At 37.2% G+C, this 22989-nt stretch overlaps 1 protein-coding gene and 1 non-coding gene across 2 annotated transcripts in view; both read left to right on the top strand.

Annotated features, from left to right (window-relative positions):
- The window catches only part of LOC136857786 (microtubule-associated protein futsch), a 468803-nt gene that overhangs the window by 186026 nt on the left and 259788 nt on the right, over positions 1-22989 (top strand). Inside the window, exon 8 of the mRNA XM_067136704.2 lies at positions 10618-10787. Within this exon, the coding sequence (XP_066992805.2) occupies positions 10618-10787 (170 nt within the window). The remainder of the gene's footprint in view (positions 1-10617; positions 10788-22989) is intronic.
- On the top strand, positions 8707-8783 carry TRNAL-CAA (transfer RNA leucine (anticodon CAA)). Its single transcript has one exon. It is a non-coding gene; the product is annotated as a tRNA-Leu (tRNA).

Here is a 22989-nt window from a genome sequence, read left to right as displayed (position 1 = left end):
ACACCGCGAGTTTACGCTACTTTTGATTAGTATCGCAACTTCAGAAATACCATGGTTCCACTTTACTAGCAATAAATACCATTACGACTGACTATTGACCTGGATTTTGAACCCCTTTAGACGAGAAGCATCATCGATTCAGGATTGTGCTTTGGAAGTAGTCCCTTGGTTAGTAATATAGTTTCTGGAAAGGTGAAGGTTTGAAGGTCGGATGTACTGATTGTTTTAAATTCATATTCATCTATTCATTCCTCATCATCGTGTTTTGAATTCTGGTCAGTGGATGAATTTTGTACTTTAAAATTGTCATTGCATTTCATCTCATTTCGTAATATTAGGGGCCGATGGCCTAGATGTTAGGCCCGTTCAAACAACAATCATCATCATCATCATCATCATCATCATCATCATCATCATCATCATTTCTTTCATGGTTTCTCCTTTGATGGCTACTATTTTATTATTTGCAAATGCTACGGCTAATGTATGTTTTGTAAATTCAAGGTTGAGCAAACAGTTGTACAGTATATTCCAAAATCCTTGTCTACAGCCTGAACCTTGTAGGTAGCCCTTAGTTATATTTGTCTTGAGAACTTTGCCATTAACGGTCATGGAACTTCTTGTTAGATTGTATAAATTTTTTGGACATCTGAAGTCCCTTAAATGTTTTTAGAATGTTCGACCACCAAGCTGCATCAAGGGCTCTTTGGGCATCAAGGTTAACAAGCACTACTACCTGACCTACTTTTAAACCTTCTTCAACAAATTCCTAACCAACATCACTGCATCAGTAACACTTTTTTTTTTTTTGTGGAGTGAACTTGAATTTGTTATTATTCATAAGATTGTTAGTATAGATATGATGCATTATTCTTTTTATGAGAAGTTTCTGAAGTACTTTCCCTCCTATATTTATTGAACTTATTAACCAGAATTTAGATACATATTTGCTGCTTTCTTTACCTGGTTTTATTATAGGTATTATGTTAGCCCTTTTCCATCTCTTTGGAAAGCATCCTGTTATTAAACAGCCATTATACAAAGTTCTTACAAACTTGGGAAACTGTTCAAAGATTGGAAGTGAAATCCTGCTACTGATGGCCATCTTCGCTTTATTATGATCTATACTTTTTATTGTATATCTAATTTCCTTTGGTGTTAAATGTTGGTCTTCGGCTGTCATTATGTGATCCTGAGTCTGAGCTCTAACATATTTTTGTGAGTCATATTAATTATATTGGTTTTCAGCTGGCAAAATGCATTCAAGCATATACCGTCATTTGGGGTTATTTCGGACGCAGGAGGTAATTTCGGACAAAACGGTACTTTTTTGTTTCGTGGTTGGTCTCTCTGAATTTTCCAAGATAGAATTCCCGCGCTCAAATTTTTTGAATTCAAGACGAATTCCCGCGCCAATTTTAGCGCGTATATCCTGAGTTACTTACAAAATTGTCACATTAATAATGGTTGTTGTTGGCGGCTTCATTATAGCCTTGACAGTTGTTACAGGAACTTCTTAGTGTACACAGGTATTGAAAGAGTCCAGCTGCTCTTCACTATTGTCTACCATTTGTTCTGTTGTGTTTGAAAGTATCTGTGAAGCTTCTACGAAGTTTATCTTTAAACACTTTGTTCTACACACATTTTTCTGTGAATCTGTGCAAGGCTGGGGTAATTTCGGACTATGCAGCATGTGTACAAGAGAAGATTAGGAGGGCAGTTGTATTGCAACTACGAGAAAAGTAAACTTGATGCGGCAGTAAATGCCATTAAGGCTGGAAAAATGTCCTACCGCAAAGCCGCGGAGTATTTTCAGGTACCGCGATCGACCCTGGAGAATAAGGTGAACTGCACCAACCCCAAAGCAATCGGAGCACCACCTGTCCTGGATACTAAAGAGGAGGAAATGCTTGTACACGGGATCGTCCGAGCAGCACACTGGGGTTATCCTCTCACTTCAAGTGATATGCGATATATTGTAAAGGGGTACCTTGACAGGATTGGAAGAAAGGAGAGGAGATTTACCCAGAATCTTCCACCGGAAAATGTCATAAACTATGACGAAACCAACTTAAGTGACGACCCTGGGAAGAAACACGTGGTTGTTAGGAGAGGGATTAAGCATGCAGAAAGAGTAATGGACTTCTCCAAGACAAGTATTTCTGTCATGATGTGTGCTAGTGGGGATGGAAAACTACTGCCCCCGTACGTTTTGTACAAGTCTGAGCATCTGTGGGATACCTGGCAAGAAGGTGGCCCTCCTGGCACCCGATACAACAGGAACAAAAGTGGATGGTTCGATCTACCAATTTTTGAAGACTGGTTCTTAACGGTGGACCTGCCGTATTTGAAACAGCTGATGGACCAAAAGTCATGATCGGGGACAATTTATCGAGCCATGTGTCCCTCTCAGTTGTTCAAGAATGTGAAAAACACATCATTTCTTTTATCCTTCTCACGCCAAATAGCACACACATTCTACAACCTTTAGACGTGTGCTTTTTTGGGCCACTTATGAAAGCCTGGAGGGATGTGCTGACGAACTGGAAGAAGTGTGCATTTGGGCCTATATCTAGAGATGCTTTCTCATCTCTTCTGAAGGAGACGCTAGATAAGATATAGGTGCGAAAAGCAGATAATATCAGAAGTGGCTTCCGCAGTACTGGATTAATTCCTCTTGACCCCCAGAGAGTCCTTAAAAGGTTTCCAGAAACATCAGATTCAAATGCAAAGGAATCCGTCTTGGTCATCCACTTTCGAGACAGTACTATCTCAAGCTCTTTACAGCTCTGGTTCTACTGCATCATCTCGCCGTCGTAAACTGAATGTTCCTCTGGGAAAATCTATCGTGGGTGGTCACTTTCGTGACACTGAAACTGCTGTAGAAAATCAGGAAGAAGTTCCACAGTATCAGATGACCAACCATGCAGTTCCACACTTGGACTAGAAAGTTTCGTCGTAGTGAACTACGATTACGAGCCTGGGAGCAAGAAACAAACTAGGCAATATGTTGGTGTGACGGTCAACATAGGAGCTCAGGACGTCGTCGTAAAATTCCTACGGTCACACAGGGAAGTAAGAAAATATTTGTGTTTCCAAGTGTCGAGGATAAGGACGCAGTTCTGAAGGACCAGATTCCCAAAATTCTACCGGCACCAAAAGAGAAAAGGGGAATATTCACCTTTGATACAGACGTGTAAATAATCCACACGAATGACTAAATTGAATAGAAAGTAAACTATATTGTATTTTGAGGCAAAGTTTTGTTTGTTTTGTTATGTAAATAAGGAATAATTCTGCTATTTCATGCACATATATTTTTTTTGCAAATAACTGTCTGAAATAACCCCATACATGAGGCAATCGCGGACGGTAACTTAAAAACACTCCCTGTCCAGATTTACCCCATATGTTCAGAACTTCGGACACATTTTAATATTTTTAAAAACACGACGATGTGCATTTTCGTGTTTCTTCCGGTGTTCATTTTGTCTCTTAGATATGTACCTAGACGTAGAAATTAAAATAATATAAATTAAATTCATTAATAAGGAACATAAACAAAAAAATAGCTAAAAGTGTCCGAAATTACCCCAAATTACGGTACTTTACTGTATCACTTAGACGTGTTATTAGGATTCCATCAGGCTTCTGTAGAATTGTCAGGATTAAGCCTTGCTTCTTCTTACCTGAAGCATGGTTGTACACTTCATTCCATGGATTAAGTGAAGATGTCATATTACGATAATGCTCCCAAGAATTCATTTTCTGTTCTTAAATTTTTGACTGATATTTTGCCTTTTCTTCATAGCACTGAGTTTCCCGATGTTCTATCAGCTCAGTAATTAAAATTCTTTCAAGGTCCACCTATTCAATACAATGATGTTTTATTGTGATTCAATCACATGTCAAATGATCAAATGGTACTAGTTTCGGCATGTGTGTGCCATCATCAGCCTTAAGTACAAATTAAACAATTATATACATATTCTTAAAACATCTAAAACACATTTTAACACGTTATAAAATACATTACTGTAATGTAAGATAAGTTAAAATTATGTTACAAGTGATTGCTGCGATATAAAATTCTTAAAATTCTGGCAGTTCGTTATATAGTCCAGTCTGTGTACATCCGGAATAAGTGAATTTGTGCTGTTATATGCTGTCTATGTGAGTGACACTTATTCACTTGATAGTAGGTGATCCGGGGAAGTTTATTTTGATCACGCAAGATCGTGATATAATTAAAGATGAATTCCCATTTCATTTTAAACCTGAAGGGGAAATTAGCCAAGTTAGACGTTGGAAGCAATGTATGGAAGTTACTAGAATCATTGAATGATAATTGACTCACCTTGAGCAGCATGTTGAACGTGTTTGTTACACAGACGGAGCCGGACGATGTGTGTGTGCAGCAGTAAAGGAGGCGAGGGGAAGGAAGGAGGCGGAGCACCTGCGTGGGGAATGGAACTAAGGCGGGGCAGAAGGATGGGGTAGTGGGGGTAATTGACTGGAGTGTGTATTGCGGATTACTTGGAAAATCAAACTGTTTTTCGATAGATTGGTTTTTTTAAGGCAATTGATTAAGAGATCGAAAAGGATATTGGGTTTCTCGTAAATTTCGTTTAAATTTTAATTGGGGTTGAAGTATTGATCACAGTTAATATAACAACTTTCAATAATATTCATGATGGGTCCCTTATTTGCTGTTTGGAGAACTTCCATATCATGTTCAATGTCGGTAAATTTGTGATTAGTGTCGTGCATTTGTAGACCCATGGCATAGAATGTATTGTGCCTCATTGCATCGACATGTTCTGAATATCTATCACATAGTTACGTCCTGTTTGACCCACGTAAGAGCTGGTGCATTCATTACATTTTAGTCTATATATTCCAGATTTGGAGTAGATATTGGGGGTATTGATTGATGCAGGGTTGTGTAAAATTTCGGAGGTTCTGTTAGTTTTGAATTCTTATATAGTGTTTCCGGAAAAGGTTGGTAATATTGTGGACATCGTTATTGTAAGTGAAGGTGGTTGAAATAGGAGTTTTTTCTTTTTCTTTTATGAGTTTGGTTTTAGGCCGGTACCTGTATTTGTTTATTATTTGTTCTATAAACGGCCTGTTGCACCCATTGAACTTGGCAATTGTCCTAACGGTGTTAAGTTCATTATTAAGATCTTTCTTTGTCGTGGGTATGGCAAAAGCTCGATATACCATGCTATTGTATGCTGCACGTTTGTGCATTAGGGGATGTATGGAATCTTTGTGGATCGTGCTAGCGGTTTGTGTATGTTTCCTGTATATTTTGTAATACAGACCAGAGATATTTCTAATAATGGTTATGTCTAGAAAATTGATTGCTTTATTGATTTCTGACTCTAGTGTGAATTTAGTGTATGGGTCAATACTATTCAAGTCTTGAAGAGTGGAGTCCGCGTTCTTGATTAATTCGTCCATATGATGAATGTGTCATCCACATATCTGGCCCATATGGGAATATTTGGAAAGTTGTTATTATTGATTTTTGTATGTTCTAAGTTATTTAAATAGATATTAGCCAAAATTCCTGATGAAGGTGATCCCATCGCCTGTCCATTCTGTTGATATATAATTTTGTCGAAAACAAAGAAGTTATTGTTGATGACCAGTTTTAGAAGCTGAATGAAACCACCTACTATCAAGTGAATAAATGTCACTCGCATAAACAGCATATAACAGCACAAATTCACTTATTCCGGATGTATACAGACTGGACTATATAACGAACTGCTGGAATTTTAAGAATTTTATATCACAGCAATCACTTGTAACATAATTTTATCTTATGTATCATTACAGTAATGTATTTTATAATGTGTTAATGTGTTTTAGATGTTTTAAGAATATGTATATAATTGTTTAATTTGTACTTAAGGCTGATGATGGCACTTACATGCCGAAACTAGTACCATTTGACCATTTGACATGTGATTGAATCACAATAAAACGTCATTGTATTCAATAGGTGGACCTGGAAAGAATTTTAATTACTGTAATCCCACTTCAATACGGAACCCAATGAAATTCATAAGTATAAATTCTATCAGCTCCTCTTATTTCGTTCCTTGGTATTTTCTTCTGTATGTATTAGTTCTTTTTCTCATAATGGTAAGATCTTCTGACCACCAGGGAGCAGAGTGATCATTATATATCATTTCTCTTGGTGTTTTTCTTATTCTGAAGGATTGATTGCATGAAGACTCATAAAAGACTCATAAAATTTATGTACAGTACATTCAATGTTCTCTGTTGATATTAATGAAGATAGTGATCCATCCAGTCTTCTTTGTCGATTTCTTCATCCTCTTGCAATTGCTTCTGGCAGTTTATCATAATTTTTTAAATAATTCTTACTGCGCCCATCCTGCGTCCAGGTACAACACAAATAAAATACTCCAACAGCTCAATAATCTCTCAGGGTAAATCTTCAAGAAAATAAGTCGGCTTAACGTGAATTCAGAAGAGAAATTCAACCTCATGTGAAATAATTCAATTCTGGATGAATATCTCCATCCTACCACACATTTCTCCATCGCATACACCATGAGAAATCGCAAAAAAACCCACTTAAGACTAAGTTATCCTACGACAATTACCTATAAATCAATTACTCACACATATAAAAATCTATAATAAGAAATTTATTAATCATTTAATTCAGAAGAAAAGAGAAAGTAACTTGTTAAAATATTTGTCCAATAAATCATAAAATAAATTAACATTATCCATGATTTCATTTATATCAGTGCTGACTTAATAAAATTCAATTTCAATTCTGACATGAGCTAATATTTTGTTTTCACATTTTCATTTGATATGTAAATATTAAGTTAATCAATCACATAATTTAAATAATAATCAAATTTAAGAAAATATATCAATCATATCATTGATTCATATAACACATGGTTCATATTTAGATGTTTTCTTTCAAGTTACACATTCTAAATTGTTTTACGAATATTGCTTCATCTCTGTTATCTCTGTTGAATGACATGCTAAGGTTACTAACACCTATTGCCACTTATAATCTTGGCACCTACCATCCTAGTCTTATGTTTACGTATTCGTATCATTATCGCATATCTTTCACAAATAAAAATAATCTAAACCTCATTACTAACTCTACTAGTTCTTAATTAGCCGTAATTTCATCCTCTTATTCTATGTTTGACTTTACATGAAGCCTTATTTGCGTTGAAAAGTTAAGTGACTCCTCTCAATTTTAATATGATAGCTCATTATTATCTCTGATGTCTATGTTATTCAACACAGCTACACACACATCTCATCTTTCAATTCGTGTATTACCTCTATATGATTTTTGCTATGGATATTTCCTTACAACACAGCCTTATTTTAATATAGCAGGAACCATCTACTCTGATATACGTGTCTGGGGTAGCCATGCCTACCTTGTCTTACGATATTCCCTGGAAGTATTAATCATTCCATGTACTTGCTTCTTATAATTGATCTATAATATGAATATTTATATTTAGCATCCATCATTACGTCTTCGCTGCAACTATCTTCCTAACACTTCATTTCAATTCCTTCATATTACTCCATTCACTTCAATATATCGCTCAATTCAATCAATTATAAACATCAACATAACCATTTTTCTTCTTATCATAACCTCTTCATATATAATACAATTCCTATGATGTATTAAGCTTCATTGCATCTATATTCACTTCATCGGATCATAATTCATCTCACAGAATAATATTTAACCTCTAGTATTCCATAATACCATTTCATGACGTACATCGACAAGGAATAACTCATGTAATCTACACTCCCTTTCCATATCATTTCATTATGACGCTTAGTAAGCATGTTCGGCTTCCAAGCCCATTTAAGAAATCTAATACGTGCATATACTCTCATTCTGCTGTGTGAAATCTACACTCATTCTTGCAAATAATCATAAATTCATCAGCTATCATAATACACTCAATACATGTATCATCACTTCTTCGAGATATATCGATTTTATTACAGCTTAACCTCATAATACAGTAAAACCTCGTTAATTCAAAGTCGTTGGGACTAAAAAATCGGACTTCGAATTACGAGATTTCGAATTAACCGCCAATTCGCAATTCAGAAGTACCAACCCTTGCCGTGTTACAAAGTATTCTAAAGCCCGTTACTGCATGCAGTTAACCTTGATTCATAGTTTATACCTTTCAAATGCCATGAAAAAAGAACTATTTCCAAAATGTATCCACATGTCAATGAATATTGAATTTTCACGACCGCATTGTAATCGAAACAGACTTTCAACGTATTAGGTCGTGTTACGTACATGTAGTACGTGTTGAAGAGATGTTAAGTACAGAACAAAAATGGCCAGCCGGACACCAGTGGGATCCGAACCTACAACCTTCCGATTTCGCGTTGGTTGCTCTACCAATTGAGCTATGGTGGCCTAGGCCATCTTTGTTCTGTTTGAAAGGATCTGAGCTACAGGTCTGCTAGCACACTGTAGAGTGTGTTTAAGTCGCCCGTTGTGGGGCATGTCAATGAATATTGAATTTTCATGACCGCATGCCTCACAACGGGCTACTTAAACGCACTCTACAGTGTGCTAGCAGCAGTGCCAGACCTGTAGCTCAGATCCTTTCAAACAGAACAAAGATGGCCTAGGCCACCATAGCTCAATTGGTAGAGCAACCGACGCAAAATCGGGAGGTTGTGGGTTCAGATCCCACTGGTGTCTGGCTGGCCATTTTTGTTCTGTTCTTAACATCTCTTCAACACGTACTACATGTACGTAACACGACCTAATACGTTGAAAGTCTGTTTCGATTACAATGCGGTCGTGAAAATTCAATATTCAGTACCATAATGTATGAAATACCGTGAGTACGCTATTTTTTATTAGTACCGCACCATGACAAATACCATGGTTCTACTTTCCTAGCGATAAGTACCATTGTGAGGGGCCGATGACTTGGACTTTCGATCCCTTTAGACTGCAAGCATCATAGTTTCAGTATTGTGCTTTAGAAGCAGTCCCGGCCAGTATCTAGGAATCGGGAGATAGTGGATTCGAACCCCACTGTCGGCAGCCCTGAAGATGGTTTTCCGTGGTTTACCATTTTCACACCAGGCAAATGCTGGGGCTGTACCTTAATTAAGGCCACAGCCTTTTCCTTCTGACTCCTAGCCCTTTCCTCTCCCATTGTCGCCGTAAGACCTACCTATGTCGGTGCGATGTAAAGCAACTTGTAGAAGAAGTCCCTTGGTCAGTAATACTATTGTTTTCATCAGTTTCTGTGAATGTGAGGCACTGCGGGTCGGGTCCACTGATTGTTTTAAATTCATATCCATCCATTCATTCTTCGTCCTCACGTTTTGAATTCTAGTCAGTGGAGGATTTTAGACTTTTAATTTGTCATTACATTTCATTTCATTTCGTACCATTAGGGGCCAGTGACCTAGATGTTAGGCCCCTTTAAACAACAAGCATCATCAGCATCATCAAATTAATCATTTGTTGGTGATAGCATATTGCATTAACGGTTTTGCTGGGCTTCAAGAGTTCATAATACACAATACCGCTCTGGTCCCACCAGACACAAAGCACGATCTTCTTGCTGAAGCGATTTGGCCTTGGTGTTGAAGGACCGGCTTCGCCAGGTGACTGCCACGATTTTCTCTGCTTCTGGTTTTCAAAACAATTTCATTTTTCGTCACCTGTTCAATTCGGGACAGAAATTATTTTCTTTTGTGGCATTGGAAGCAGCATATCACAAGTGACTTTGCGATTTTCCATTTGCCATTCATTCATATCATGTGGGACCCATTTACTGAGTTTACTGATCTTCCCCAATGCTCGTAAATGGTCTGCTGATTGTTTCTTGTGACACGTTTAATGCTTGAACCAATTGTTGTTGAGTTTGAGTTGGATCATCATCCAGAAACGCCTGCTAATGCTCGTCTTTGCACTTTTTCTACCAGAAATAAAATGAAATTACCACGTGTAAATTGTTGAAACCATGTCTCACATGTTCTAATCGATGGAGCGTGTTCACAATATGTTTCTACCGGCAAACGATGACTTTTCACAGCCTTTTTCTTTTGATTAAATAAGAAAGGCAATGTGTGCCGCAAATGTTCTTTTTCAGGCATGAATGTCGACACGATCCCTGAACGATAGAATACAAATGCTAGTGTTTGGCGGAGTGTGTTGGTAGGTTAATATCAGAGGAACAAACTGACGTATGTGTCAAATTTATACCCTGTGTACTGTTCGCTGGCTCCATCTCTTAGTGAAACTGGAAAAGACTTTTGCATTCACCTGGTAATACCATTTATCCTATTTTTGAATACATAGGATTCTTGAATGATCAGGATATGTATGTATGACTTGATGTGTTCTGTCTACTGACAAAAGAAAAAGTTTGCCAGGAGACCTTATAATCTTTCGGTTATAAAAAAAACTGCTAAAATTGACTCGCCTCATTTGGTATAATAATAATAATAATAATAATAATAATAATAATAATAATAATAATGATGATGATAATTCTTGTATAATGTTTGGTGTTTTAGCTCTTCTCAAGAAGAGGAAGAGGAAGATGATTTAGACCATTCAGAATATGAGGAAGAGGAAGAACCTGATTTGGAATTGAAATCTGATCATGAATTTTCTCCTGAATCAGATCTTGAAGAAGAAGTTGGTGATAGTTTACCTACTCGCAGAGCAAGAACTGCACAGAAAGGTAAGATTTGGAAATTCCTAAATGTTTGATATACAGGGTGTTCGTAAACAACACGAACCTGATACAAGGGCGATAGAGGATTATTCATACTGATAAATCATTTGAAAGAAATAATTCGATATCTCGCACCATTGCCATTTTATCAGCTGCTGAAGTTAGCTAGTCAGATCACTTCACGAGCAGATTCATATGGGCTTTGCGCGGCTCTGCTGGTAATTCTGTGCGTGACTTAAGAACAGCTTCAGAACAATTCCGAGAAGTAAGCATCAAATACAGACACACTGTTTGTCACTGTAGCGTTCTGGTTTTGGCACAATGTTGTCAGCTTGGAGATCTGTATTCCACCTCTCACCTTAGCTACTAACAAAATTTTCGTGGACCGATCAAAACTGGCTATAGACAGCCAGGAACTGAATCCAGGCCTCTTACATTAATGACTAAAAGTATAAAAGGCATGAACCCAAACCACAGATCAGGTTAAGATAAATAGGATTTATTATCATAAGGTTGCCCAAACAAATAAAAGATGAGCACAAAATAAACAGAGGAGACATAAGGGAAACAGTTACTCATGTACATAGTCTTTGAAGTATTCTAAAATACATACAAGTCTTTTGCCTCTTTAATAACAATCTCATAAAATTCTTGCATTCAACAGAGGCATAGGGAAGGTCAATACCAATTGGTTCAGTTGTTACCAGACAGTGGTACATAAGGTTTGTTGCAAAACATCTCTTTAATTAGAACGAAGCATCAATTAGAGATAATATAGCGGCTTTTTAAAGAAGAAAGAAATATTGTTGCCACTCCAGAAAAAACAAGAGTAATTAACAACCCGTCAAACCTTCTCAAAAAGCATCCAACAATTTCCAAAGAGTCGGAATCTCTCAGAAATTAAAGTAGTAGAAATAAAGCGGGCAGAAAAGAATAATTATAGAACATCAGGAGGTTATAAGGAGGATAAAAGGGCGTTGCCATAGTTACCGAAGCAAAATAAACATGAGTCAAAGATGATAGGTTGAATAGAAAATAAGATCCTGAAATAGGTAAATAAAATGGTTGAGCAAGCCAGGAACATCAATGTAATCAAATAATAATAATAATAATAATAATAATAATAATAATAATAATAATAATAAAGCTAAAGGCTGACATTCATAAGGCACCAAAAAATAACACCGATCCGACCATCATACAATGCACATATACACACAGAGACCAAATGATAGAAGTAGAATAAAATTTAGTATCAAGGCACATTATGGTAATGACTGTAACAGCATGGTAAAAGTCAGTCGATGGCGTATGAGCTTGATCCGTGAGTACAGATCAGATTATCTGGGTGGCCGCTACGTAGGCAAGGCTCACCCAGTCACCACAATAACCAAACAACACATAAGGTATGAAACATATTCACATTGCATGAAATGGCTAACATGAATCGTACAGCAGTAGCGTTTCAAACATATTACACAACATGGGCTCAAGCCAGTCGTTGCAGTAGAAGAGGATGTGAACAGGTCTCAAATGTAAAAGAATCCACAAGCAACCACATCGCGCACACACACACACACACACACACACACACACACACACACACACCTATCAAAAAGGATCAGTGTTACCTTTCGTCCCTACGTAGGAAGAAATATATATCAAGTAAACGTAAAGGAAAAGGGAAGATACGTAAATCGTTCGACCACAGTAAACATAAAGAACAAAATAGAGAACAGGGATTACATAGTACACTAACCTAGCATAACTGTGGCAAGCCAAGGAAAAGGAAATTTAAACAAATACCTGGAGTTCGAAGGATAAGAATCCAAACATATTAAGTACTCATGTACTGTATGTTGACTCCAAGCAGAGAGTCACGTCGGGAAAATCATAAATCTTTTTGTAGTACCATTTAAAAGATACGAGAATTATCTCATAGCCTTGCATTTCCATCTTTTTTACCCAAGCCTTTCTCCTATCTTATAGTCAGAGAGCATACAAAGCGTTTTCGATTGAAAGAAATGCTTTCGCAATTCATAATTGCATGTGGTGCCATCTGTCTCATCAGGAAGAAGTAGATGTCAAGTTAGAGAACATTTACCATTTTCAATTAACTGACATGACATCAATATCTGAGAATAAAATATGAAGACAATTAGGTGTGGGTGTGGCACACAGTATTCAAACACCTCCCCTAGCGAAGTTTTATTCTTCGACTTGTGCTCTCATAAATACAAAGTATGTTACAAGTGTTATTTTTAATATCCATCTATTCAATACAAAGAAATCTAGTAAATTAAGAATTAAATCTTATCATAAAAAGTTACAAGGGACATGTTTCACCCATATTAAGGGCATCATCAGCCTCAAACTCAAACCTGTAAGGTGAATAATCAGGATCCTGATTGTTCTTACAAATAGTAAAAAGAGGATATCAATGTAAGTGTTTGTCTAACATAACATAATTAGAATGTCCTTGGTTAAAATCATAGTATCAAGCTGCATGTCACAAGTTCAAAGATTACACTTTCTGGAGCGCTGAGTCACTGCGTCCAAAAACCTGTTGAGGGTAGAGCAATAAACAGCTTTATAATGAAATAGAAATGTGTTTCCTTGAATACTCCTATTGGAGGATAAGAAAAAGTAAAGCTGATAGACTGTGAAAGATGTTAATTTTGTATGTTCAGATAAGACAACAGTCTTCTTAAGTAGCTGTTCAACTGTCTATAGTCTTATTTAACTCTCTTGAAGGAGTGAAAGTGGAATATGTTACGATAAGATAACAGTCTTCTTAAGTAGTTGTGGGAGCAAGGAAAGTTATATGGCTGTCTGTAGTCGTATTTACAGTATCTTGCTTGAAGGAGTGAAAGTCAAAGGTATATTGACGTTGATTAGACCTTTTTGCTGTGAAGTCTGTAACAAGAGGAGAATGATTGCTTAGGAAAGGTACTTTGAAGTGAATGTGGGTTTAAAAAGAAAAAAATGGAGAATGTATAAACACTAACCCTTTCATCTGTAAAGATGTAAATCAGTTATGAAAAGGTTAGTTGAAGAAATCAACGTTATGTGTATGTTCATTTCTTTCTTTGACTGTTATGGTGTTAATCAGTTCAACCATTCCCTTTTCCAGATTCGCTCTGGGTAGGGTAGTGTACTACTCGATCTTCCCACCGCTCCTTTTCTAGTACTTTATTGCTGTCGACTCCTCTGTTTGCAATACAGTCCATTACAAAGCTCCTCCATCTCATTTTAGGCCGTCCCCATGCCTCTTTCCAGTCTCTGTATCCATGAACGTTCTCTTTGGTATTCTCTCTCCTGGCATTGTCATCATGTGTCCAAGCCATTTTGGCTTTGCTATATCAGTCTCTTCTTGAAGTTAACACACTCACACGCTTCTCCTTATTTCCTCATTTCGTATTCTATCTCAATAGATTGAAACCCTGTTAAACTTAACAGTGTCTGGCAAATAAACCTCAGCCAGTATCCATTGCTTCTTGGTGTTAATTTCATGTTAACCCTTTGGAACCAGGCGGTAGTGCAAGCACCCATCCTTTAAACTGCCAAAGCCAATCAGGTCAGCCTTGAAAAATACAGTTGGAAGTTGCCAGAGCCGATTACATCTACCGGCTTAAAATTCTGTGATACACACAATTTTGTGGCAACGTATAGTGACGTGCATACTTTTGTGACAACCTATATTAAAGGGGCTACAAGTTATTGTAAGCGTGACCTTGCTTTGGCAGTCCTAAGAACGTCTTCTAGCTTTCACAAGAGTCGTTCCCTTTGTTAATAAATACCGCCAAGCAGTCAGTAAGAGATAGCTCTCAGTAAGAGATAGCTCCTTACATCGAGTGGATTTGTGACAGCAAAATGGCAAGTGGTTCACGTAATATTTTTTCAGCAGCTATTGATGGCGATAAATTAATGCAGTATTTGGAACAGTGCAAAGTTAATGCAGATTATTTATCGGATAGCGATAGTGAATTTAGTACCAGTATAGTTGGTCCGTTATTGGACAATATAAATTTTCATTCCTGGTTGCCAGTGTTTCACCCCAGTGTGCTAAGTTGGGCTCATCAGTTGGTAAATAGCACACCCACCAAGACGCACGGCTAGTGCATACTGTGGAGGCCACTGCGTAGCATTCTTGGAGCCACCGGCAGTGCCAATGCACTGTGAGACACTTTGTCTCTTTTTCAAAAATTGATGCCAGAGAGTGGCAACGAAATTATATCGGACACACCCCCAGGATCACCGCAGCTAAAGAAGGGATGTTTATTTGTTTCTAACGGCACTAAAGCTACTGTGAGTATGGTGGTAGAAGAAACTAGTGATGACGAAGATGATGATGATAATGATAATGTGTCTGAAGAACATTTTGTGGAAATTTCTCCCAATGAAGTCGACAACAATCCTCAACCTCCTACTTCCTATATGGACCTAAATATGCTCCAACCGCCTGATTCTTCGCTCATACTCTTCAATTTATTTTTCACTTTCTCTCTCCTAAACCTTATAGTCTTGTATCATTACGTAAATGCCGGTCCCCGTGGGCCAAGTGTAGCATGCCTGCCTCTCACCTGGAGGTCATGGGTTCGATTCCCGGCCAGTTAGAGGATTTTTGCCTGGGTCTGAGGGTTGGTTCGAGGTCCACTCAACCTAAGCGACCCTAAGTGATTGCAGTTGAGATATCTGAGGGTGAGGGACGGCCCCGGTCTAGAAAATGTAGAATAATGACCGAGAGGATTAGTGTCAATGACCATGCATCACCTCGTAAACTGCAGGTCTTCGAACTGATCAGCGGTCGCTTGGTAGGCCAAAGCCCATCAGGGCTTTAGCGCCATATATTTTTAATTCTGTATATTCTGTTGTACAAGGGTAATCCCAAAAATAAGGTCTCCTAATTTTTTACAAATACAGAATTCTGTTCGTATGGCTGTTGGTCACAATATTGTGAAGAGTGTTTCCTGCGCTCGCATATAAACATGTGCACACTGTGCTGAGGCGCTGTCTTGGCTTGGCAGCCATTGAAAATGGAGCTCCCGTTGGATGTGCATACAGTTATTCGGTTTTTGAACGCGAAAGGTACTGAACCGATTGAAATCCATCACCAATTGACGGAAGTGTATGGTGAGTCATGCATGGATGTCAAAAATGTCCTGAAGTGGTGTAGAGCGTTTGCAGCCAGTCAGACTGAAATTCACGACGAACGAACAAAGGAGCGGGAGACCGTCAAGACAGTCGTGAATGTTGAGCAAATCATGCATGAAGATTGGCTGATCACCCTGGATGATCTCTGCACTTTGGTTCCCGAGGTTTCCCGAAGCGCTGTTCACAACTTCCTGAACAGTATGACGGCGAACTGGTATGACATGGGCATACAAAAACTGTCACAGCGTCTACAAAAAAATGCATTGACAGAAATGGTGATTATGTAGAAGAATAGCTAAATGTTCAAGCCTTAAAATGATGTAAACCCTTGTAAAAATAAACAGGTCTATGTATTTATAAAAAATAGGAGACCTTATTTTGGGGATTACCTTCGTATTGTAAGATGTTATTTTTTGAAATACCGTAGATACTGGAACTGAAAATGAGAAAAGGATTTCCCTGAAAACAAAAAGTTTAATATCAACTATTATTTTTTAATAATTCAGATTTTTTAAAATACTATGTAGTCCGCACGTAGAACATTTCTTGTCGGCATTTGCCATTGATACATATACGCAAATTTTATCGGTGAGTAAAATTGTCCTGCTTTTACTAGACATATGTTTGAATTTTTGTATTTTATGTTTTTATTTTCTCATTCAAAGTAATTATTTTGTAGAATTATATTTACAAATACATTATATATCATTACGTATATACTTTTGTATCGTAAATGAGTTTTTTCAAACTGGATATTGAGAGAGAAAGTGCGAAAATGTTTTTCTCTTCCTAAAAATAAACATTATTGACAACTATAACATCAACAATAAAATGTTTTTGATTCTTTATATCACTCTAAATCAGTTGTTTATTCTATGTAGTCGATATGTAGAAAATTTCTTGCCGATATTTGACATACACTAGTAGATATAAGCGAATTTTAAAATACATGTATTTCCACTAAAAAAGGCCTGGCACTTTACGGTAATAGAGTGGAGGCAGAGCTCTGGCCTCTTCCAGCTGATGGTGAGCAGCCGACAAGGTCGACTCCTGGCTCCAAGAGAGTTAATATTAATATGAGTGATGAGGCAACTCACTATTCTACATTCACTTTACAGAATTTTTGTCCTTGTGGAGCTGAGTATGTTCATGATTTTTCAAATTGTGGCTACTAATATGCTATCTATGAACTTGCCTTGCCTTATTTACACATAAATTTTTGTAGGGTTTAATAATTTGTATTTTCCGAATGAGTGGTTTTAACTGAATGTACATCATTTTAAGGAAATATTCCTTGTTGAATTCTACATTAACCCCTAGCACTCAAATTTGTTTAGTTGGTTGCATACTTCTACTTGCATTTATTTTTCTGGAAGTGTGTTTCTACTGCTATCTGTTTGTACAGAAAACCAATTTTGTTTTTTAAAACTCAAGCTGAAATAAAATACTTTATATGCTTACACAAACACCGAATATGCTGAATTTACAAATGTCGCTCTGTGTATTCTCTTGTACACTTTTTGAGTATGGTACTTTTCTAAGCAAATACCTGGACAGATGCCCGATTTTCTTGAACAGCTATTGCAGAAGAAGTGGGTTTCTCTTCATCCTCCTCTCTTCTACCTGTTACTACACACAGCACAGTCCTTCCTATTCTTCTTAGAGTGCGGGTAGATAAAATATGGCTTTCCATTTAGTCCCCCTTCATTATTACCAGAGCTGGGACGTCCTCTCTTTCTAGACTTGGTGTTGTGAACATCTCCGATTAACTCTACTGCCAGCTATTTTCTGAATGTTCTCCATGTCAGGGGCTTCTTCTGTTCTTTCCTTCCCTGCATATTGAACGGCAGAAAGCTATTGACAATTGTAACATCGAAGAACCAGAAAAAGAGCTTGTGCTACCACTTCATAGATCTCCCAAAATTGTAGGAGGATGTATAGTGTTACAAAATATCCATGCCAATTGGTACAAAAAAGAAAAAGAAAAGTTGATTTACCAGCCAACTGTAAACTGGGAGATGACCTGGGGAACCTTGTGATTCTGACTAACAAATCGGGGTAAGATATGAATATAAGATATCAACAAGAGAGTCCTCTTAGCCTCTCTCACCCTAATTCTCCACAATTTTACCTACACGTTCTACCCCACCTGCGTCCAAGTCGGAGTGTAGATATGGTAATCCCGGTAGCATCTCAGGAAAAAAAAATTTATTTCATCTGTATTCTATTCATTCACCGTAGGTTCTGAGAATAGGGTTACCAACCGTCCGGCTTTTGCCGGACATATCCTGCTTTTCAATCATTTTGGTTATGTCCGGCCGGCATTTCTAATTTATCGACATTGTCCGGCATTTTTCGTTACAAGATTGCTCACTTAAGTTTTAGGCTGAAGACAGCATGTTATTGTATCGTACATCAACTCCATGTGCTCAGGGCGCTACTTCCGAGGGTGGAAATAAGTAATACTGATATTCGATATATTGAACTTGAAGTCCAGGCATCGATCAGCCAATCAACGTGCTTTATTTTCACGTTTGTGTTGAGAGAAACCGGAAGTGTCGAGAGCTGCAGTTTACATGTGCTTGCCATATGATTTGCAGCTATCGTGTTTGGTTATCTGGTTGTCGCCGTAAATTATAGTGTGAGTATGCAGTGAGTGGAGTGAAATATTAATCTCATTGCATCCTATTACGTACCGGTATGTCATCTTTGCAACCTGAAAGGAGTGAATCTACAAAAAGACAGTGTAAATTTTTGGATAAACTAAAACATAAGTATCCTTGCTTTACTCACGGACGCAGTGAAATTGAAGCGAAATGTGCAGTGTGTGATAGTTATGTTAATGTCGGATACAAGGGTGTTGGTGACTTGGAAAGACATGTTAACAGTGAAAAACACAAAAAGACGGTGAGAACTAGGTCAATATCATGTTCAATGTTATCATTTGTCACTCCCAAATATTCACCAGATGATAGTCCGACTCGTTGGCTGAATGGTCAGCGTACTGGCCTTCGGTTCAGAGGGTCCCGGGTTCAATTCCCGGCCGGGTCGGGGATTTTAACCTTAATTGGTTAATTCCAGTGGCCCGGGGGCTGGGTGTTTGTGCTGTCCCCAACATTCCTGCAACTCACACACCACACGTAACACTACCCTCCACCACAATAACACGCAGTTACCTACACATGGCAGATGCCGCCCACCCTCATCGGAGGGTCTGCCTTACAAGGGCTGCACTCGGCTTGAAATAGCCACACGAAATTATTACCAGATGATAAAAAAAGTTCAAGCCGCAGAAGCTACAATGTCATTTCATACAGTTTTCCATCACCAGTCGGGCCGATGATCTCGATGTTAGGCCCCTTTAAACAATAAACATCAATCAATCATCCATCACCAGTCGTACAAATCAGTGGACTGCACAGCTAAATTGAATAAGAGTATGTTCTTAGGTTGTGAAGTAGCACAGAAACTGACCTGTGCAAGAATTAAACAGAAGCCATAATAAATAATGTTATTGCTCCTCACTCAACAGATACTGTATTATAATTGAAACTCTTAACAATAAAGTTCCATTTTTTGGTCTAGGAACAGATGCAAGCAATCATGGTGCACTAAAGTTGTTTCCAATTGTCATCCAATTCTTTGATTACAAAAATAATGGCATTCAGATAAAAGTTCTTGATTTACAAGCATGTCCAAATGAAAGTTCTGAATGTATTTCCTCCTATATTTCAGATACTCTCAAAAAGCATAAAATTACTTCTATATGCATTGCATTTTCTGGAGACAATGCCAGTGTTAATTTTAGAGGCCTTGCACGCAGGGAAGGGAAGAATGTATTCTCTGCTCTCAAAATAGACTTGAATGAAAACATAGTAGGTATTGGATGTCCTGCTCACATTCTACATAACTGTTTGCAACATGGAGCTGATGCTCTTCCTGTTGATATTGAGTCTGTGGTGATGAAAATTTTCAACTTCTTTCATATATATGCAGTGCGCACTCAGGAACTGAAAGACTTTTGTTGATGTAAATTATCTGCAGCTTTTAAATCATTCTAAGACTAGGTGGTTAACATTGTATTCAGCAGTTGAAAGAATCCTGCAATTGTTCCCAGCTCTGAAATCCTACTTTCTTTCTCAGGGTAGGAAGTCGCCTTCATCACTTAGAAACTTCCTTGAAAATGACTTTTCAGAGCTCTATCTTTTGCTTCTTTCCTCAACCATGCACATTTTTCACTATAAAATTTTGTCACTTGAGAAAGAACATAATTCGGTTGTAGAAGTGCTTGAACTATTAGAATCTGTCCAATCTTCATTGAAAGGCAGACTTGAAGGTCATTTCATTCCCCTTAAAGTCAGACAGATGTTAAATACATTTTCAGAAGAGGGTTTGGATAAAGAATGCGAAGTGTTTATGGAGAATGTATCTTGTTTCTATGAAACCTGCACTGAGTACTTGGATAAATGGATGCATCCTATGAGGAATTCAAGTGTTTCAAATGGTTGAAACTTCAAAACATTAAAGACCTCAGCTTTGACGATATTGTACCATGTATTCAGTACTTACAGTCAAAAGGTGTAGAAATAGATGATTCAAAATTATTCAACCAGTTCTGCAACATAAGGGCTTATTCTAAAACTTCAACTTTGGATAAAGATACAACACTAGACCAACAATGGTCTGTTTTTTTTTTAATAAGTGCCAGAACATTGAGGTATTTTCTGAACTTTTGAACATTTGCCAGTTTCTCTTTGCCATACCAGGCAGCAATGCCTCCACTGAACGTGTGTTTTCATTCATAAATGCTCAATGGACAAAGGAAAGGAACCGTTTGTTGGTAGAATCAGTAAAAGGAATGTTACTTGTGAAGTTCAGTTTCAAAGATGTGTCGTGTGAGGAATTTTATAAATATGTACTTCAAGAAAATAACTCGCGTCTTCTTTCAAAAGTAGGTTCTGTTGAAAAATACACCTTCAAGGAAATGAACTGCAGCAAGGACTGATCATTAAGTAAGGTATTTCCTTTTGTAAAAAGTTGTGTGTAATATATGTATAATTTTGTTATCGATTGAAATTGTCAAGCATTTTTCTTAAATGTCCTGCTTTTTGCTAAGCAATGTCCTGCATTTCGAAATTTTCAGTTGGTAACCCTATCTGAGAAGGATCACTTGCAAGTCCTCTAAGTATCACTCAGTAAACCAGTTCTGTCGGTGGACATTCAATACGAATAATCCTTACCACAAGTGCCTATATGACCTTATCGCTACATACGTGATCCTATTTTCAAAAATAATAATCCCAACTTATCATTATACTAATTTATTAGCATGCTAATCTGAAGAAATAAATTGTGATAAAATGAGAAAAGAACAAGATGCTTCATATAGAATCAATCATATTTTACATTTCTGTGTGGCAATGACATAATTGAAATGGGGTTTCCTCTTGTATACTAACTCATTCATTCAATACTGAACTTCATTTTGTTGAATTATTTAACATCATCTCATGACATCCAAGTCACAATTTTACTCCACTGTTGAAAAAATTTAAGTCTAATGGTGTGAATAAGATGCCTTACTGAAAATGTAACTTCATTCATATTTGATATTCCTGTTTTCCCTCTACAAGATCTTCATCTTTTATTATTTTTTTTATTGTGGGGAAAATTTTCATACTTGGTCTCTTATAACTTTATATGACTTCAGAGATCCAAGATATTTGATAAGTTTCCTTAATATGGCTCAAGATTGTTGCCATACTTTCAAAAATGTTGTTAAAAATGAAATATTTATCTATTTCTCCTATATTAACTCATTTGCAATATTAGCAATCGTAAACGAGATAAATATGTCTTTCATTAATCATCCACTAGTATGGTAAATGAAAGGATGTGCCAAATATTCATATATTATTCTACCATCAGTCATAGTTTAACCTTATTTCATATTCTGCTGTGCCATTAATTCGAATTAGCTCAATATCTCAATCTACTGTTCGCTTGGGAAAGAAAGATCCTAAATACGTCGATTACTCGTGATATAAACCCTTATATCTTCACCATTGAGCATACGGAGGCTAACAACTACTCATAGTCTGTCATAATGTGTCTCAAATTGACATAGAATCAGCTGGTCCCTTGCTAATGCACTCTTCTCAACATGAACTAAGCATATACTAACCTTTCAAATACGATCCTCTATCAACATGTGTCATACAACTTCGTAACATCTTCTTACATCTAACCTCCCGAAAAGTAAACATTAAATCTCAAACATCTCTATTAATACCCAATTCAAATTCATCTCTTCTTAGTCATCATCCTTATCATATAACATCTCATTTTTTCTCCATCACATTTGTTACGATTCCCTCAATGATATTACTTCTACAATATTCTTATGTTCCAAGTAGGATCCATCTCTTCCTTTATTTCATATAGGTGCGGTCATGTCTGTCAATATAACTTCCTCCTAGAGCTCATCTCCATTTTATAAAACATACATTCTTCCCAATGTTTCGAGATTCATAACTGAATAGCCTTTCCGTGTAGATTGGTATGCTAAACCGATATACACTCACTACAACATCAACAAACCATGTCACTTCACGTGTCAGTATACATGTTACTTAAAATAATTAATATTCGCGTTATTATGATCAGGACTTGGCGCTAATAGTTAGAATTTGGCACATAGGATACATCTGAACTAAATCTTTCTCTGAATGAAATTATTTCTATCAAATGACATAAATACCTTTAAACAGGAAACTTATCTTATATCTCGTCTCTCCTCTGGGACTGCTGTATTCTCCTTGGATGTTACACGTGTTCCATGCGGCTGATTTCCTCCTCTCCAGACGTCATCTCTGGTCCCAACGCATTGCTGCTGCTCGGTTTCGCTATGGCATCCCAGGTAATCTTCTCCCTCAGCTTAGGCGGATTTCTTGATGCCACAGTCGCTCATGAAAGTAGAAATTAACATTGGTTTGGCAGAATACATATTTGAAATATTCATTTAGCCTCTTAATATATAAATTATTGTTTCTAT

The sequence above is a fragment of the Anabrus simplex genome, chromosome 1 (genome assembly GCF_040414725.1).
Source record: "Anabrus simplex isolate iqAnaSimp1 chromosome 1, ASM4041472v1, whole genome shotgun sequence".
NCBI classification, from domain to species: domain Eukaryota; kingdom Metazoa; phylum Arthropoda; class Insecta; order Orthoptera; family Tettigoniidae; genus Anabrus; species Anabrus simplex.
This window is presented reverse-complemented; position numbering and strand designations above follow the sequence as displayed.